At 40.7% G+C, this 18966-nt stretch overlaps 1 protein-coding gene across 3 annotated transcripts in view; it reads right to left on the reverse strand.

Moving 5' to 3' along the window:
• The window catches only part of atrnl1a (attractin like 1a), a 359651-nt gene that overhangs the window by 12433 nt on the left and 328252 nt on the right, over positions 1-18966 (reverse strand). For all 3 annotated transcript variants that reach the window (XM_087849988.1, XM_087849987.1, XM_087849989.1), the window contains one exon: positions 8060-8174. In XM_087849988.1, the coding sequence (XP_087706114.1) occupies positions 8060-8174 (115 nt within the window). The remainder of the gene's footprint in view (positions 1-8059; positions 8175-18966) is intronic.

An 18966-nucleotide genomic window follows, 5' to 3' on the forward strand; every position in this document is an offset into this window, starting at 1 on the left:
GACCATCCATTCGACATGTGCTTTATGGAATGACAGAATTTGACTGTGGATACTGTCCACAAAAACCTGTGGAAGGTGCTGTGGATTTTGAACTTCTAGTGGCATTGTGATGTGCCAGGATTAAGATGCAGCTGAGGTGAGGAGGGTATCAGGGTTCAGAAACTCAGAATCGCCTCTACTCTTTACAGATGATGTGGTTCTGATTTGCACTTCAGATCTGGAATCTGCGAACGATGGTAAAATGGAGCATGAGATGGGTAAGTAATAGTGGTATGATACCAAATGATTTTCAAACATGAATCAGAAGGCAAGATTGTATTCCACTTTTCACGTTTAGTCATTACCTCTATATTATGACCAAGATAATGAAAATGTGAATACAAGCTACTGAACTTTATTTTGGGTGTATCCAACTTTAGAGAGCACAACACAAAGTCTGAGAAAATAGTCAGCTGTGGTACTTTTGGCATCTGTGCATGTTTTCCTGCAAAGCCCCTAGATCCAAACTCCAAACTCACTGGAGGATTACATGATGTATCTGGCTTGGGAATGCCTCAGGATGCTACGTGAGAAGCCAAAAACATTGGTCACAATATCTTCTTAGACTTCTGCAACCATGACCTGACTTTGGGTAAGAAGATGATGATGGATGGATGGAACAAGTATGGATGGATGGATGCCTACAACATTTGTCTTACTGTGCAAATCTGTTTTTGCTAACAAAGAGGTGTTACCTTGGGCTCCGTTCTTAACAATTCTGTAACCACTGATGTATCGCCAATGTTCTACTTGTTTTCACACATAATTCATTTCAGAAACTTGGTTCTGCTTCTTATCAAAACTGTCTTTGAAGTCTTCCTTTCTCTCTTTGTCTGTCACATTGCTTTTTCTATTTTTACTCTTGAAAGACTTAACATCTTACAGTACCTGTATTTCTCCCTCTTTTTTCCCTTTTCTCATATATTCAAGGGCCTAACTGTGCTGCTGAATAGGCAGATTAGTGCAGGAAAAGGCGGCTGTGAATAATGCTGTGCTTCTGTTTCTATTGACCCACTATCTAAGCTCAGGAGAGCGCCTGAGAAGAAAATGTAGCCTACAGTCTGTCTTTCTCCTTCCTGAACTCTGCTGCGTTGAACTGAGAATAGTTGCACTCTGCTAAATCCACTAATATCATTGATAGAGCCGCTTTATGTACCAAATAATGAAAAAGTGGGGGGGGAGACACCAGCTGCCGCAGATGGAGCAGAAACAGGTAAAACTGACATGAGAAAGAATTGAATTGGGATGCAGACACAGAGAAGTGGTGGCTGGAGCCAAAAATACGATCTCTTGTTATTTTTTTCCATTCTCCCCTATGTCACCCATCCTGTCAGCCTTTTTCTCCTGCTCTGTCCATCATGTCAGGCCACTGTGACTTTGAATCAGTCAAACAGTCACACAGTGGTCAAGCTGTCCCGCTTCTATGCGAGTAGCTCTTAGAGGCAGGCACCATGTGTTAGTTGTCCACTGCAATTTGGCTGACAACAGCTGTCAGCCGGTCTAACTGGAGTGGGTCGCCCGCTATTTACTTGACTTTTCAGGATTTCTGGTTGAATTATTGGACCAGAAAGTGAATCTATTATTAGAGAAAAGGATTTGGTTTTACACAGTGATCTTTGTGTTATTTGCAATGTCACTGTATTTCTGTCTAGCTGGATCAAAATGAAGAAACAAGAGCTTCACACGGGAGCTTTTGGAGGCCTCTTCTGCTATCCAGAAAGGACGTTTCACATGCAGAGGTTAGCTCATGCAGCATGATAAAAAGTCACACCATCCTGTGATACATGGAGAGTGTAGTTACACTGTAGCAGTGCAGGAAAGTAGAACTGCTCTGCAGCTCATGCAGTGCAACATGTCACACTTTAAAACTCATCAGATTGCCAAATTACCTCTCCAAGCAGAAAGAGTAACTACTTGGATTTGCAGTCTCATTTATCGCTGATTAGACTTGGACACTAGACTCACTAGGAAAGCAGGAGCTTTGCCTTTAGGCGTACGCTCTCTTTATCATAAGTTTAGCAGAACCCTGGCTAATGCTCGAACAATATGCCAGTTTATCTGTGCTCCATCTATCGCTTGCTTTGAAAGAGGGTGAAAAGCAAATCAAATTCAGCTGAAATAAAGAAACCTCTTAGAACAGCGTAATGGCTTAATGCTTAAAATGTGCCATTTGTCACGTAGTCGCTGCAGTATGCACCAGATGTGCTGCAGGTACAGTAAATGACGTTTGATTGCAATTAAATGTCTTCTCTGCTGGAGTTTGGATAATGAAAAGTCAGACGATTACTTTTTCAAAATAAAAAATAAATAAATAATCCACACATCAGCTTGGAATGACGTCTTTTGGTGCTTTACAGAATATCTTTAGTTGAGTTGGAAGGTGATGTAACTATTCTCAGTAGGTGCTTTTTGATCAGTGTTATTTGTGCTGATTATGTAAGACTAAGTGGATGCTGGACAGTAACTACATACCTTCCTCTACATGGAAATCATGTAGATCGAAGGCATTTTTCTCTTGACATTTGCACTAACAGGAACTCTGAAGTGAAGTACTAGTTGCTGGGTAGTGGTTGGCAATGCAGTGTCACCTTGTTGAGGTCTTTTTTCAGCCTCTTCCTTTTCTTTCTGCGCTTTTTGTGAAGAGTTCTCTATTTTGCTCTTACCTGTCCAAACTATAATTTCCTCTGGATTTTTTAATAGACTTCAGGTTATTTAGTTGTGTTTTTTAAAGGTTGATGTTAAGAGCTCTTGTTTTTGTTAGCGTTACGCCTTTTTGTCCATTTAATGACCAATTAGCATACACTTATCTACACCAGTTAGAGTGCACCTACGTCATATTAAGCAAGATGAGCAAGACTACAAAAATGTAGCACCAAAAAGTAGAATGGTTCCCAGGTCCAGCAGTGTACACACAGGAAAAATACCAGGTACTACCTTGTACAGTTACTAGAATTATGGATAAATTCCTGCAGTCTGAAAGAACCTGTGTGGAGGACATTTTTTATCCCCCGCCTTCAAAGAACAGTAATGGAACAGAATAGAATAAGGAAAGAGTAAGCAGGATTTATTCTACTTTCTTTTCTTTTTTTTTTTTACAGGAAGCTGAGAAACTGTGAGCTGTAACCATGTAATTTTGTTTCCAATTGTTCTTTCCCCCTCTTACATGTAAAGGGTCAGTTAATGGTAACACCTCGAGGGAGCAGAGCAGCGCAGGACAAGAAGAAAACAAAGATGATGCGAAGGAAAGCGAGCTAAAATGGGCACGCTCATCATAGATTCCTCTTGAAGTGTCTTTCACAGAGGGTGGGCGGAGCAAGCCTGCAGTGATTTCACCTTCATACATGCTAACATCAATGGAGGACTGCTGTCTGACCCTACACGAGAGCCTCTCTAGGGAGCGTAAGGTTGGTAGGAGAGGAGCACGAGTGTATAGTAGGTGGGAAATGTGTTGTTACTGAAGCACTTTCATGTGGTGTTCTAAAAGTTGTGTTAATGCGCTACATTTCGTTTGTATTTCTGAATACTGTGATCGTCTGTGTGCGCTTATGTGGTAATCAGAGCAACAGTAACAATGTCAGACTTCAAACACTGGTAACAAGATCTGCTGTTCCACTGTGATGAGAAAGGCCTAAACATTCTCCAGAGAGCAGCCTGACTGGAACAATGAGCCTCGTATCGCCCTTAATTTTCTGAAAATGAGTCTAAACCTTCTGTGATGAGCTAATGTCCAAAACATCAGGTAGATTAAGGTAGTGAACACAAAACAAAAACATCATGCCAATTGTAGTACTTTTTTGTAACACATTGCATGTGTGGTATTTATTTATTCTTTATTCTTTCAAGTTTGGGTCGTCTACCAGAGGCCTGGAAGCTTGTATCTTTGCTGTTCCTAGGACTGCGCTCTTCTGGACAGAGATCTATTGATCCCGGGATCTGCTGGAGCCACTCGCCTAGCTTTGGGGTCACTGCACCGAGTGCTCCTATTACTGCTGTGACCACTGTTACCTTCACCCCCCAAATCTTCTCGAGTTCTTCTTTGAGCCCTTCGTACTTCTCCAGCTTCTCGTGTTGCTTCTTCTTAATGTTGCTGTCATTCGGTATCGCTACAGTTATCACTACAGCCGTCTTCCTCTGCTTGTCCACCACCACTATGCCCAGTTGGTTAGCCATCACTGGTTTGTCCATCTGTATCTGGAAGTATCATCAGGGCATACTCAGCACAGATGTTTCTGTATACTAAGCTTGGTTATGGCGTTCCATGTATGCCCTGTCTGCTATCATCTTACACCCTGCTGTTGATAAATGGACTGCTTCTTATATAGCGCTTTTCTACTTTTCTACTCTTCTGAGGACTCAAAGCGCTTTACACAACTTGTGCATTCACCCATTCACACCCATTCGCACAAGCACATTGTTCTAAGTGCTTTCTAAGTAGCATTCACACACATTCATACTCCGATGGATGCATCTGAAAGCAAATTGGGGTTAATATCTTGCCCAAGGATATTTGGGAAGCCAGGAATCGAACCACCAACCTTCCGATCAGTAGATGACCTGCTCTACCGCCTGAGCTACAGCCACATGTGCTGGATTGTCTCAGGGGCATCTTAACACAGCCTGCACCTGGGGTCTTGTCTGCTGTGGTAGACCCCAACTTCAATGGATCTTGTAGTGCCATAATTAGCACAGAGGCACTAATCATGGCAGCACAGGGACAAGCTGTTTTGGTCCCGCTTTGTCCAGCCACTGGTAGGATGGACTGGTTGGCTAAGATTAATGGCAGGAAATTGATGGATGGGCTAATGACACACAAAGGAGAAATTTGTTTAACATTTCTTGGCTACTTTCTGGTCCTCATTTTTTCGTGTTACTTTTAGTGTCTCTAGTTTTCTCTATAGTTTGCATAATTACTTCTGGGTCTTTAATGCTTTATTCCTTCCCCTGTGTTAGACTCCAGTGACTGTTGCAATGTTTTGCAGGATCTTTCAACCTTGAGAAAATGCTTTCTTGCAAAGTGGTCAATTTTCTGTCTGCTCTGTTTGTTTTCGTCATCAAGGTACTCATGGCATCGAAGGAAACACTTCCTGCCTGGAGGAGCAAAAGCCTCCCACACCAGCTTCAGTTACACACAGTCTACTTCAACCAAAAGGCTGTAGGGGGAAAGGAAAATACAAAGGGAGATTAAATATATATGCCTGAGCGAGAAAAGTATGAAAGGTTGACTGAGGTGGAAGATGAGCTGGAGAGAGAGAAGACTGACCTCATGCTGACAGTGCACATCCCTGCAAGCTTTGGTCAGGTCTCAAAGAAAGCACTGCTGTCTTTACACTGATTTCCACAGCTGTTTGGTGGTCGACTGGAGCGGCCCGGGGATATCGCATGTCACCCGTCTATAGCGCAACATGAGCTCAGACAGCGGAAAGTCAGGATGTCTCATTGAGGGGAACAATTGATCCAACAGCAAGTGTTGGAGGAAAACCAGGCAGGTCTAACCACATCAGACCAACTTTAACATGCCATATGTCAAGAGTCTTTCTGAATAATTCATTATTCTTCACATACTAAAATTAAAGACATTTTAATATCTTAATTTAAAGAAAAAAAATAATTTTGAACATTTTGTCAGGTTACTTCTTTCCTGGACCGTTTCCTGTGCTCTCCATTGTTTTTGCTGTAGTATATAAGAATGAACCACATCCTGATTTGAAACAGTAAAATAACATTTTTATAGAAGATATTCATTTAATAAATAATATGACTTTAGTCATCAATCATCTTGCTGTTAAACTCTAACTTTGTTTTAAAAACTCAACCCAATCATCACATGAACTGATTTTTCTTGCTCGTTCTTCCCCAGTTCATCCACTAAAATGGCAAAAGGTGTTGGGTAATGCAAAATTAACTCACTACAGATTACTGTAAGTAATCAAGTATTTTCTTATTCTTCTGGCGAACATTAGATGGTGCAGTAATTAGCATTGTCACCCCTAAATCCAGGTCCTGGGTTTGAATGAGCAAAATGGGTGGAGTTTCCTACCACAGTTCAAAGACGTGCCAGTTAGGTTAACTGGTAAAAATTGACCTTAGGTGTCTGAATGGTTGTCTGACTCACTTTGTTTACTTGTTAATGGATTGGCGACCTGTCCGGGATTGTGAAGGGAGCTGGAGCGTATCCCAAGTGTCACAGGTCAAGAGACGGGTAAGTTAGGTAAATGGTTTATCCAACTGGACTTTTGAGCTTGGTTAGCAAGGGCACCAGTATCTAGTAAATCAAACACTATATCTGTAATGTGTGTGCGTCAGATACAAAGAGATACTTGAAAGACAAGAAACATCTGCAATCTAAACACTGCAGCTCCACAGGAAGGGGAAAGGAACTGTGTTGGCTAAAGCTGGGACTCCAAGAGGAAATGAACAAGCTTGTTGCTGGTTATGTGATAAACAGTTGCTGCAAATATCAACTCAACATGAAATTAGGTAAAGTCAACACATTTAAATTCGGTTGGACCGCAGGATTCCTGGATACTGGACAACAAAGGAGCTGCTTTTTTTTTTAAAGCCCGTCTTGTCTCGGATCTTTTGCTCTCAGAATCATGATTTGAATGCACTTTTTATTTTGTTGTTCAACCCTATATGATAAATTTTTACTTGGTCTCATGTTTTATCTACCATTGCTGTGATCTTTTCCTGACTAAACCTTATTTGTGTTGCCATCATAATGGGAAAACTTGAGGGTTTTAGATCTCTTTAGAAGTCTTTAAGCTATAGATGGGATTCTTAAAACCTGCTTAAGATTTTCTTGTGTTGCTATGTTATGAATGTCCTTAAGAAGTCCAAATATTAACAAAAGAACAACTTAAAAACAATTAATTAAATCCCAGATTTGTATTTTACTAAGTCAGTGGGTACACGTCGAATCCCGATTTACATGTGCTGAACTAAACACTATTGGATTGAGGAATAATCAAACAAGGCACCGTTTCTCCCTTAATTGCCACTGATTGATGCAGAACATAACCTGCAGACTCTGCTCACAGGATATTGTGAGCCCTACCTCTAGGTTTACAGTTTCAACATTAAACTCAGTGTAAGTAGAACATATTTTTGCTCTGCTATGATTGAGCGTAAGATCAGGGATTGAAGATTTAACCTTTGGGCTATGAAATGACTTCGAAACAAACTACTAAGCTACCCTTCTGCTCTGCTCATGGCTCTGCTCTAATGGTGGCAACCAAGAAACATCAAGACATTTTTTTTTGATGATGCCGTTGATGCCATCACATTTTAGTGTTTATTCGGCTTTTGATTAAAATGCCACAGCCTGTTCTACAAAAAAGCCGATGGGGAGCTGCTGCAAGGCACATGTGAAGCACAGTTTGCTGCATCTGGATCTTTTTGAAACATCGTTCAGCTCACCTTGTAAAAGATCACATAATGGCGTGAATGCTTTCTGTGGCAGTAACAAAGGAATTCAGGTTTCAGAGACAGCTGTTAGTTTACAGCGGTGAGAATCAAATGAAAGCAGAGAAATAACCAGTGCGGGGCTTTCTATGTTATATTTGATCACGAAAAAGCAACATGGGCCGTTGGAGATGGATGTGTGGACATAAATACTGTGTTGATAGTTGCAACTACTGCAGCTGCTCTTTATGTACAACCTGCCTACTAAAGTTTGCCAGCACAAAATATGGCTAAGGCAGCAGTTTTTTGTTTTTCTTATAGAGAAACTGTGTAAAACTTTAGTGGACAATATATTGGAAGGGAAAAACAAACAACAAATTAGAATTAGATAGAAATTACTACTCCCCTCCCCTCCCTAAAAAAAGAAATAAAAAATAAATCCATGCACAACACTGCAGAAGTTTACTAGAAATTTGCAGTGATGTATGCAGAAGGTTTGGGTCCTTAAATAACACGTCGCTGGCAGTTTCTTAGATAACATTGCAAATACTGCCCATCAATCTTTTGAACATAAAACATACTGTACTGCATATTGTCTATTACTGTCTAAGGATCTTACCAGACTGTCCAGGTGGAGGTATTCCAGATGGGATTCTGGGCAGGTACAGTAGCACTGTGAGAACACCTGCTCTGCTCCCCCAGCACGGCTCCATGGCTATGGGCTTCGGCACTGCCTACAAACAGAACACACAGACAGGGACAAAAGGATCAACACATTAAATATGCAACAAGTAGGCAGTGGTGTGATTTGTATGTACACAGTACTCCTATAGGTTAACAGAACAGCAAGCCAGTCAATTCGAAGGATGTAGCAGACATCCTCAACTCAAGCTGTGCTGCCCAGATCCCTGCTGCCAACATCCCTATGAGCAAAGCTCCCAGCTGGGGGAAGCAGGCTGACTGGCAGCCTGTGGAGCTGCACCTGCTGTGCAGCTGATTTAGATGGAGACCGTCTTATCAGGCTCTCCAGGTAAGTGCACAGAAACAGGTGTTAAAATATCAGCTGCACCGCCCCTCCTGCTAATGCCTCGTGTTTTTCTACAAGCCCCAAACAGACACAGATTTATATATAAAAATAGCAACTTTGTTTCCTCTGTTTCCATTGATCCATCCATCAAGCAAGCATCCCGTAATCATCAGTTAGTTCTGCATTCAAACAGGTGTTGAGATTGATTTTAAATTCCTGAACATAAACCTTTACCTTATTTAACCACATTTAAATATGGTAAAAAATTAAAGATAAGATAAGATAACCTTTATTAGTCCCACACGTGGGAAATTTGTTTTGTCATAGCAGGAAGTGGACAGTGCAAAAGTTATGAAGCAAAAAATTTGAATACATAAAGCTATGAAGTTTAAAAAAATATATATAAGGACACCACATCATCCCTGTGCAGTCCAACTAGGACTCACTACATGTAGTTTTCCTTACTGTCTGTGTAATACCTAAATGTCTAATAGAGTTGTTTCCTTTCATCTGAATACACAACAAGGATAAGAGTCACTGATATATTGATCCGGTTTGACCCGCCTGCTGCACTGTACCACAGAGGTCACAGGGATGGACTCTGTTTAGCACTGCAGTCTGTGGTAAAGTGGCATGCTCACATATTGTATGCATAAATACATCATTTTCTTATTACAACTTTTTCTTTCAATTTATTGCCTTGTTTACCCTTTCCCTCTGCTTTTTCTGATTCATCCTCTTTTCCGTGTGGAAATCAGGAGACAAGAAAATTCACAAAATCTGCAAATGCAGTCTAGTTTTTGTGTTTTAATATACATTGTTCTGTGTTGATGTTTTTAAAGAAAATTTAAACTGAAAAAATCAAAAAGAAAAGTGAAATACAGTAGCAGTTTGATAAAACAAATGAAGACAATATATGTATGTATATCTATGGTATGCAACGCTGCCCTGGGGCGCCTCTGTCAGTGCGCCCCAGGGCAGCTGTGGCTACAATGTAGCTTGCCATCACCTGTGTGTGAATGTGTGTGTGAATGAGACTAAGTAAAGCGCTATACAAATGCATTTACCATACAGTGCTATGCAAAAGTATTGAGTCACCTCTCATTACTTCAGACTTTGCTTGGAAAATGGGAAATATGCACATCAATTTTTTTAAAACACACGGAAACTTAGTATTCAAAGTTTTTTTTACCTGAAAATTCTACATACAATGACCCATACTGAAAAAACTTGCTTGATTTTTTTTGCAAATGTATTTACAATGAAAAACAAATAAAACATGTACATGAGTATTCACAGTCTTTGACATGAAGCTCAGTTGAAAATTGCAAAATAAGCTCAGTATCATCCAGCTTCTACTGATCAGATATTAGATGTTTCTATAACTTGTAGTCCACTTCAGTATATTGGACATAATTTGGATGGTGTGCCTGTCTTTATAAGGTCCCATAGTTGACAGTGTATGTCAGAGCACAAAGGAAGCCATGGAGTTCAAGAAAGTGACCAAGACAGGATTGCATCGAGGCACAGATCTGGCGAAGGGTCCAGAAAAACATTCTGTAGCATTGAAGGTCCCAGTGAACACAATGGCCTCCATCATCCACAAATGGAAGGCGTTTGAAACCACCAAGACTTTTCCTAGAGCTGGCTCCAAAGCCAGTCTAAGCAATCAGGTTAAATGGGACTTAGTTGGCAAGTGAAAAGGATGGTCACTCGAGCGTTGTTCGGCGGAGAGAGGAGAACCTTCCTGGAGAACAACCATTTCTGCAGCACTCCACCAATCAGGCCTGTATGATAAAGCCTCACGGAAGCTACTCCTCTGTAAAAGGCACGTGATAGTCTGCCTGGAGTTTTCCAAAAGGTGCTTTGAAGGACTCTCAAATTATGAGAAACAAAATCCCCAGTTTAAGGGTAGAACTCTTTGGCCTGAATGCCAAGCATCATGTTTATAGGAAATTGGCAGCACTCATCACCTGGCCAATACCAGTCCTAAATGAAGCATAGTGGTGGCAGCATCATACTGTGGGGAGGTTTATCATCAGCAAAAACTGGGAGACTAAAGATGAATGCTGCAATGTACAGAGACATCCGACTCCAGAGCGCTCTGGAACTCGGGCTGGGGTTAAAGTTAATCTTCCAACAGGACAACCACCCTAAGCACATAGCCAAGATAACAAAGGAGTGGCTTCAATATCATTGTGTGATTGTCACAGACTTGAAGGTAAAAAACCTGAACTCAATTGAACATCTCTGGAAATATCTGAAATTGGCTGTGCACAGACGCTCCCCATCTAACCTGATGAAGCTTGAGCAGTACTGCAAAGACAAATGGGAGAAATGGGCTAGAAATAGGTGTGTCAAGCATGTGGCATCACTACCACAGGTTTTGAGAGTGTAATCGCTGCAAAAGGTGCTTCAACAAAGTACTGAGCAAAGGCTGTGAACACCTATGTGTATGGTATGTTGTTTATTTTTCATTTGAGGGGTTGATCAAGTCATACAGAAAACGACTCTTCACATTTTTGTTGCTAAAATTGGTTCTACAAATCGTAGGATGTATTTAGTTTTTCACAGGACTGCTTAGAGATGTCTGCAAACTTTTCTTTCCAATGTCTGCACTTTGCGTTGGCTCTGGTGAGTGTTTTGCATAGCTTGGTTATAGCACAGTGAAATTTTGCAGAGTGACATGCCTTTTTTATTTTTTATTTTTTTAGAAAAAACAAACACATGGAAGAACATTAAATATTAAACGCACAAATGCTGAATGCACAATTGCACATTGGTATAATGCTGTGGTTAAAATGGGCAGCTCAAAGCACAACTCTGTCAAACTGAATAAATTCAAAACAGGCCGTTGTGAGAAAACACCATCTGTGCGTACAAAAGTAAATAAAGGTTGCTCTCCAACTATGGGATTACTACGGGTGACCTTAGATTCTAATAACTTAAAATTCAATGAGACTGATTTCAACTCTCCAACACTGAGTACACTGTGTGTATGTTAAACACTGTAAATATAAGTAGTGGGCAGCACAGTAGGCTTTTATCAAAAAAGTGATCAAATTATCAGTGCACTTGGACCAGCTTGGTACAGGACACACACACACACACACAAACTCCCCTGCAGTGCTAATAGGTTTAAGTGCTGGAGTGTACAGCGTAATTAGAAGCTGGAAGCTCCTCTATTTGTTTAGTGTTTCCAGAGTGTCAGGAAATGATGAATACTCTGCTAACTAGAAAGACACATGCACACACTTAACTGAGTTTGTAACTACCACTTCTTATTAGCAAACACTCTTTGTCCTGATTGAGATAATACACAGACAAACAAATGAGTCATTGTTCTGCTGAGGAGTGTTAAGTGAGAGGATGAGGAAGATAATATGGGAAAGAAAGGAATGGCATCAAATGAACAACAGGTGCTTGTTAGACCTGAAAATTACACTTGCATACTTCACTCATCAACATATATCAAACTGCTCACTTTTATTTATTTCCTTCATTGTGGTTTATACTTTTACCTGAATGCATGGTTTCCAAAGCAACAGCAACCCTTCTGACTGTGTGTGTGTGTGTGTGTGTGTTTGTGTTTGTATAGTTATGGCCCACTAGTTTCTTTAATCTGAGATGCATAGACTGCAACCCACAAGGAATGAGAACACACACTCGCAATCATGTTCGCATTACATCTTGTTTACGAGACACTATTTCCCCCAGGAAATTACTCGTTACTATTGCACGGGGGTCATTAAAATTCAAACGTAAGGAAACAGTAAAAATATCTGCAGAGTCACGTAAAGGTCACAAGTGCATGTGTTAGGAGCACCTGGTATAAAGTATAAGAGGTAAGAAACAAGTTTTACTTAAGAAAATGTTGTATTTTCTACTTTAACTATGGCTTAAAATCCTTTGGGAACTTCACTCAATATGCACTAAAGTGTCATAAACAGGCCAAAATAGAAAACACGAAAACTTTTACTGTAGATTTTCATCTGTAAGTGATATGTACAGGTTGTACATATGTTCTGATGAAGAAAACAGTGAAAACATCAGTGTGTTTGTTGACTTGGCCAGAAATTAAAATGTTAAAAATTAATTTGGTGGTCATGCCAGAGCAGTGGCAGTGGGGTTGAGGTCTAGACTTTGACTGGTTGTTGTAACATCTTGATTCTTTTCTTTGGCCGCAGTTCTTGGACTCATCGTCCCGTTGTGTCCCATTTTGGGCAATATGTTTGCTGTTGGACAGATGGCCTCACACTTGATTCGCTCTGCAGGCCTACTTGTTGTTCCTAGAGTATTTAAAAGTAGAATGGGAGGCAGAGCCTTCAGTTTTCAGGCCCCTCTTCTGTGGAACCAGCTTCCAGTTTGGATTTGGGAGACAGACACTATCTCTACTTTTAAGATTAGGCTTAAAACTTTCCTTTTTGCTAAAGCATATAGTTAGGGCTGGACCAGGTGACCCTGAATCCTCCCTTAGTTATGCTGCAATAGACGTAGGCTGCCAGGGGATTCCCATGATGCATTGAGTTTTTCCTTTCCAGTCACCTTTCTCACTCACTATGTATTAATAGACTTCTCTGCATTGAATCATATCTGTTATTAACCTCTGTCTCTCTTCCACAGCATGTCTTTATCCTGTCTTCCTTCTCTCACCCCAACCGGTCGCAGCAGATGGCCCCGCCCCTCCCTGAGCCTGGTTCTGCCGGAGGTTTCTTCCTGTTAAAAGGGAGTTTTTCCTTCCCACTGTCACCAAAGTGTTTGCTCATAGGGGGTTATATGATTGTTGGGTCTTTCTCTGTATCTATTAATGTATGATCTACTGTACAATATAAAGTGCCTTGAGGCGACTGCTGTTGTGATTTGGCGCTATATAAATAAAATTGAATTGAATTAGAATCTTTTATTAAAAATGACTTCTATATTCTCGAACAACAATTTCTGAACAATTTCATTTTTGTATATCAGCTTTGATGTCCAAACTTTTTTTATTTTTTACTTTAGCCACAGTGAGCATCTCATGGGAAATGATATTCAGCATCCTGTTATTTCATCACTGTGGTGGAAACACTTTAGAAAGCTGTGGCTTCCTCACATGCACTATTTTACAGTTTCTTGAGTCTGGCTTTTTCCCACTTTTCTTGCCTTTGAGGTGCAGTCTTCTCTCTTACATCACTGTCACCGCTGTCTCCATTTTACCTGCAGGTAAACGTGTCTCATTACAGAGAAACTGGAGGTGGGATAGTATGCAGATTGTCTGCATTTAGCTTGCAGAAGCTCGTTGGCTTAGATTGATGTCCATTCACCAACACAGAACAAAATAAGTTGGTGCATATGTTTTATGAATGGTAATTTTGGATACGCACTTGTTTTTTGCTCAGGGTAAGAACGTTTCTATGCAAATCTTAGTAAATGAAACTCCTTGTTCCAGAAAACTTGTTAGCATAGTAGTTTGTGTTACTTCTTTTTTTTTTACCTGGAAAGCCTTCCAAACTGTTCTGTGATGAACTTTCACATTGAACATGCTAATTGAGGCCTGTATAGTCTGGGATGTAGTTCTGGGGGTCTGACCATGGGGAGAAGCTGCTCTAACATCCACTACTGGAAGGATTGTGGCATTGTGTTAACGCAAACCTGAATGCTCCAGACCAGCAAACTGCTAAAACCTTCTGCTGATGATCAGATATGATGAGCAATGGAAGCAGTAGTGGAGGAGCAGTGATAGAGCCTGGTTCTGCCGGAGGTTTCTTCCTGTTAAATGGATGTGCCTGTTTTTGTCCTTCCCACTGTCATGAAAGTGCTTGCTCATAGGGGGTCATATGATTGTTGGGTTTTTCTCTGTAGGTATTATTGTAGGGACTACTTTACGATATAAAGCGCCTTGAGGTAACTGTTGTTGTAATTTGGCGCTGTATAAATGAAAAAGAATTGAATTGAATTAAGCATGTACTTTGTTTTTTGGGTTTTTTGGGGTTTTTTGAGTCCTGTGGAAGACATGGGGTTTTCATAAATGTATTAACATGTGTCAAACTGCACTTTAAAACAACTTGCTAGTTATCTTGTGAGTTTGTTTTGCTGTCTAAGAAGGCAGAACACATTCTGCAGTCAAGCATACATTTGCTGCTTCTTTGTTTTAACATACAGTTGCAGAGTTTATGACCACACCCCTCCCTGCCACGACCAGGAAGGGCAACATGAGGTGATTCAAAGAGTAACCAATAGATCACACTTGAGACATCTTTAAAGTATTTACTGAGTGAGTACCTTTTACTTGTGAATAAAAGAGACTCATCTTTAAACGTAATAAGGAGATCTTAACACATCTCTAACAAAACACCACTGCCTTTTGCACAAATGTAGACGGTCCTATAGTGCCTTGAGTAGTGAAACCTGAATAGAGGAACCATGATATAGTATGAAAAGCTTGTCTACTAGTAAACAGTTACAGCAATGCACCTACTGACCAATATCTGCAAACACACACATGCACACACTGTTTAAATTGATTTTTGTGTGAGCAGTGCAATTAGCAGTTCAGCTTAAAAAACATAAGCTGGACTATTTTATCTTTCTGTCCAAAAGTCTTATCAGCTCTGCAAAATGACAAATCTAATAGTAGTGTGTGTGCGTCTTTCTATGGTATATTGACTTCATGCTAGCATGTGTGTGTGTGTGTGAGAGATAGTAAATGACATAGCATAACCAGTGTGACAACTGTAGGAACTTTCTCTGGCTCCCTTCCCAAAGTAATCAAGGTAAGTAAGAGGGAGCAAGGAGTGGGGGGGTGGGAGGTGACTGTGCTGGGGGAAGAGGGGGGGTAAACATGAACCAAAGAAAAAAAAAAGGGCTGAGTACAGAAATTAGTAAGGTTAGAAAGGAGAGTCAGGTGGGTGGTGTCCAGGTAGCAATTTAAGTGTAGAGTAAATTCGTGCTGAGCTGTGTGTAGCATAAAAGCTTCCTCAGCTGATAGTGACCGAGTAGAGATGAAGGTTCTGACCTGACAGAGAGAGAGAGACACAACACACTCTCAGTGTCTCTTACTCTCATTTTATTTATATTTTAAATATAAAATGTCACTGAAGCCCAGACAACAGCTTTTGCTGACTGTGTGCAATGTTGAAATTGGCTACTTGGCAATACTGAGCTATTTCGCTCCCTCGTTCTATAAAGAATTACTGGAAATAATCCAGAAAGATTGTTGTTTTTAAGCATGCAGCTCTTGGAGCTTCGGCCCCATCTTTGGGAATGCCAAAGCTGTCTTGATGTATTTATTCATTTGTTCCATGCATATTATTAATACAATGTAATTTTACAGACACAAAATGATTTTCAGCAATAAAGATTTTGTGCTGTCTTTAGCACAATCTTATAAAGCTGTCTGCACACTGTTCACTTGCTTACTTCTACTCATGTTTGACAGGCAGAACTGTCTCATATCAGATTTTCATTCACCTTACAGACAACTATACTAATTTTTTTTACTTTGTCACCCACTGAATGGCTTTTACCAGGTCCATAGGTACTCTCCTCTACCTTCCAATCACATCATTAGGATTTTATGATTCATCAACACAGTTTATGCAGGAGAGACGTAGTGGTCATGTGAAGAACCGCACACGAACTTTGCAGGCTACTTGTGGTTCTTAGCCAAATCACAACAACAGTTGGTTTGAGGTGACTGTTGTTGTGATTTGGCGCTATATAAATGAAACTGAACTGAATTAGGTAGCATGGGAGGCAGAGCCACCGTGCTGCCTGGTTAGCACTGTTGCCGCACAGCAAGAAGGTCCTGAGTTCAATTCCACCATCAGGCCGGGGTCTTTCTGTGTGGAGTTTGCATGTTCTCCCCGTGTTTGCGTGGGTTCCCTCCGGGTACTCCGGCTTCCTCCCACCGTCAAAAGACATGCAGCTTGTGGGGATAGGTTAATTGGATAATCCAAATTGTCACTAGGTGTGAATGTGAGTGTGAATGGTTGTCTGTCCCTGTGTGTTGGCCCTGCGACAGACTGGCGACCTGTCCAGGGTGTACCCCGCCTCTCGCCCTATGACAGCTGGGATAGGCTCCGGCGCCCCCCGCGACCCTGAAAAGGATAAGCGGAAGCAAATGGATGGATGGATGGGAGGCAGAGCCTTCAGCCCCTCATCTGTGGAGCCAGCTCCCAGTTTGGATCCAGGAGACAGACACTATCTCTACTTTTAAGATGATTTTTTGATAAAGCTTATAGTCTGGGCTGGAGGATGTGACCCTGAAGCTTCCCTTAGTTGCGTTGCAATAGGCCTAGGTTCCAGAGAGTTTCTTCTTCTTGATCTTTTTTTCCACTTTCCATGTGTTTATCCACCTCTCTGCATTTGCATTCTCCCTCCCCTCACCCCCTACTGGTCACAGCAGATGGCTGCTCCCTGAGCCTGGGTCTGCTGGAGGTTTCTTCTGTTAAAGAGAGGATTTTTTTTCCAACTGTTTGCCAAGTGCTTGCTCATAGGGGTCGTCTGACTGTTGGGCCTTTCTCTGTATTATTGTATTAATGGGTCTTTACCTTAAAATTTAAAGTGCCTCGAGTCGAGTGTTGTGATGTGGTGCTTTATAAATACAATTCAATTCAATTGAACCAAACAAAAAATAAACAGGATGAAAAAAGGAAAGTAAAGAAAAAAACCTCTAAATAGTTAGTGACCAGTCCATAATGTAGATCTCAAACTCGTATTTTTAACGTTCTCACACGAGCGAATCCATAAAGTATGGATTTATATGGACTTTTTTGGTAAACGGTTGGTGGCACAGACGCTAAGGCAGTTTAACCAGCTCCATCTATGCAGTTTCACAACTGCGTAATCAATTCAGGGTCATAGGAGGGGCTTAATTAGCACATTTTCTACATGCGATTTACCAATATGGCATCCAAATCCAAAGGATGTGCGCTAAGCTTGGTAACGTGGCATGCGTGAACAATATGCTCAACTGTGCAAATAAAATCAATTCACAGCATGTTAATTTCTTTTCTGTTAACATTTGACAACAGTTTGAGTGGATCAGCAGAACTGTGTAACAAAAGCATTTTGCCCTACAGTCATTCATCAATAACAAACTAAAACCCCTGTAAACATAAACTGTAACGTTCCTTGTTAATGTTCCAAATTAACAGGATGAGGAATATTTTGTCTTGGTAATTAAAAGAAAAACCTCTTAAGGAAACATTTTTGTAACTGAATCTAATCTAATATTCAGTGCCATACATTGTTGCTTGCTAATCACACCTTCCTGTGAGAACAGATGGAGTCAGATTTGGCCATGCAGTGTTGTAGCGCTGATGACCCCAGCTAACGTCACTGCAGAGGAGCAGCACCATAATTGCAGCAAATGGTACGCAGTGTGTTTATCTGCATTATCTGTGTGCGTAAGTAAAGTGTGAATATTTTTTTGTTTCATGATTTAGTCAATGTTTTTTTTGTGTGTTTTTTCCCCCTGTACAGAAAAAAAGAAAATGCTGGTTACATCAGATCACGAAACTGGTTCTGGCTGGAAAACTGCCTTTAACTTTTTTCCCCTTGCACCCTATAAAGTGAAAAGAAACAGACAAGGTCACTTTCTTTTGAGTCCATTTCTTCTGTCTCTTTCAGGTTCTTTCCTTCTGCATTTACCAAAAATAACAGCAGAGAAAAAGAGGAAAATTTTAAGATGTTTCAGGAAAAGTGAGGTCATTGAAAAAGGTGTCAGTCTCGCCTCTTTCCTGCTTTTATCTCCTCCCTTCACAGCATCCTTTCTCAGCTCTCCGGTTTGCTCCTCATTCAAATCTCTCTGCTTCTTGTCTCTTGTACTTGTTTCAAATAAACAGTTTTTGCAAAAGTCCAATACCCCCATTTTGTTCCCTGAATGAACTATTGTCAATTGAGCAGTGCTTGTAGGTGTGGGTTAGTGTGTTACGACGTTGATAGATATTTTGTCTGTGGCCAGAGGAAATAGAGCCAAAGATTATCTTCCTCTGAATAACTGCATTTTGTCATTTTTACTCTGAGGCTGTGCTCAACCCCGGGTATAGCAGAGTGAAACCACAGATGTGGTAAATTGCAAATTCCTAATCCAGACATCCAAATAAGCATGTAAGTAACCAGTGGACAGCAAGCATGGCATGAAAATGCAATCTACTCTGAGGAGAAGAGAAGCAGCCGCAGACTGTTGTTTTAGCCACTGACAGAAAACTGGCCAAATGTAGTACATACAGTATTAATATATAAATCTATCTCAGGTCGTAGTGCGTTTGCTGTGTTTTCAATTTAAAAAATGATTGAAATGGTCCACCAATCAACATTCTGCTTTTTTTTTTTAAACATTTTGCACATGCTGTGATTCTTGGGACTCGGTTTCTCGCTTCTGCTCTTAAAAATAACACATCTGTGTGTGACACAGATTCTTGCAAGACAGGTCTTTCACACCCAACTTGTCACATATGGATGCTGTAAAAGACACCACTGGTGTCACATTTATCCACACTGGGGAGGCACATTTG

The sequence above is a fragment of the Neolamprologus brichardi genome, chromosome 13 (genome assembly GCF_056152115.1).
Source record: "Neolamprologus brichardi isolate AB-2024 chromosome 13, ASM5615211v1, whole genome shotgun sequence".
Taxonomy (NCBI): Eukaryota; Metazoa; Chordata; class Actinopteri; order Cichliformes; family Cichlidae; genus Neolamprologus; species Neolamprologus brichardi.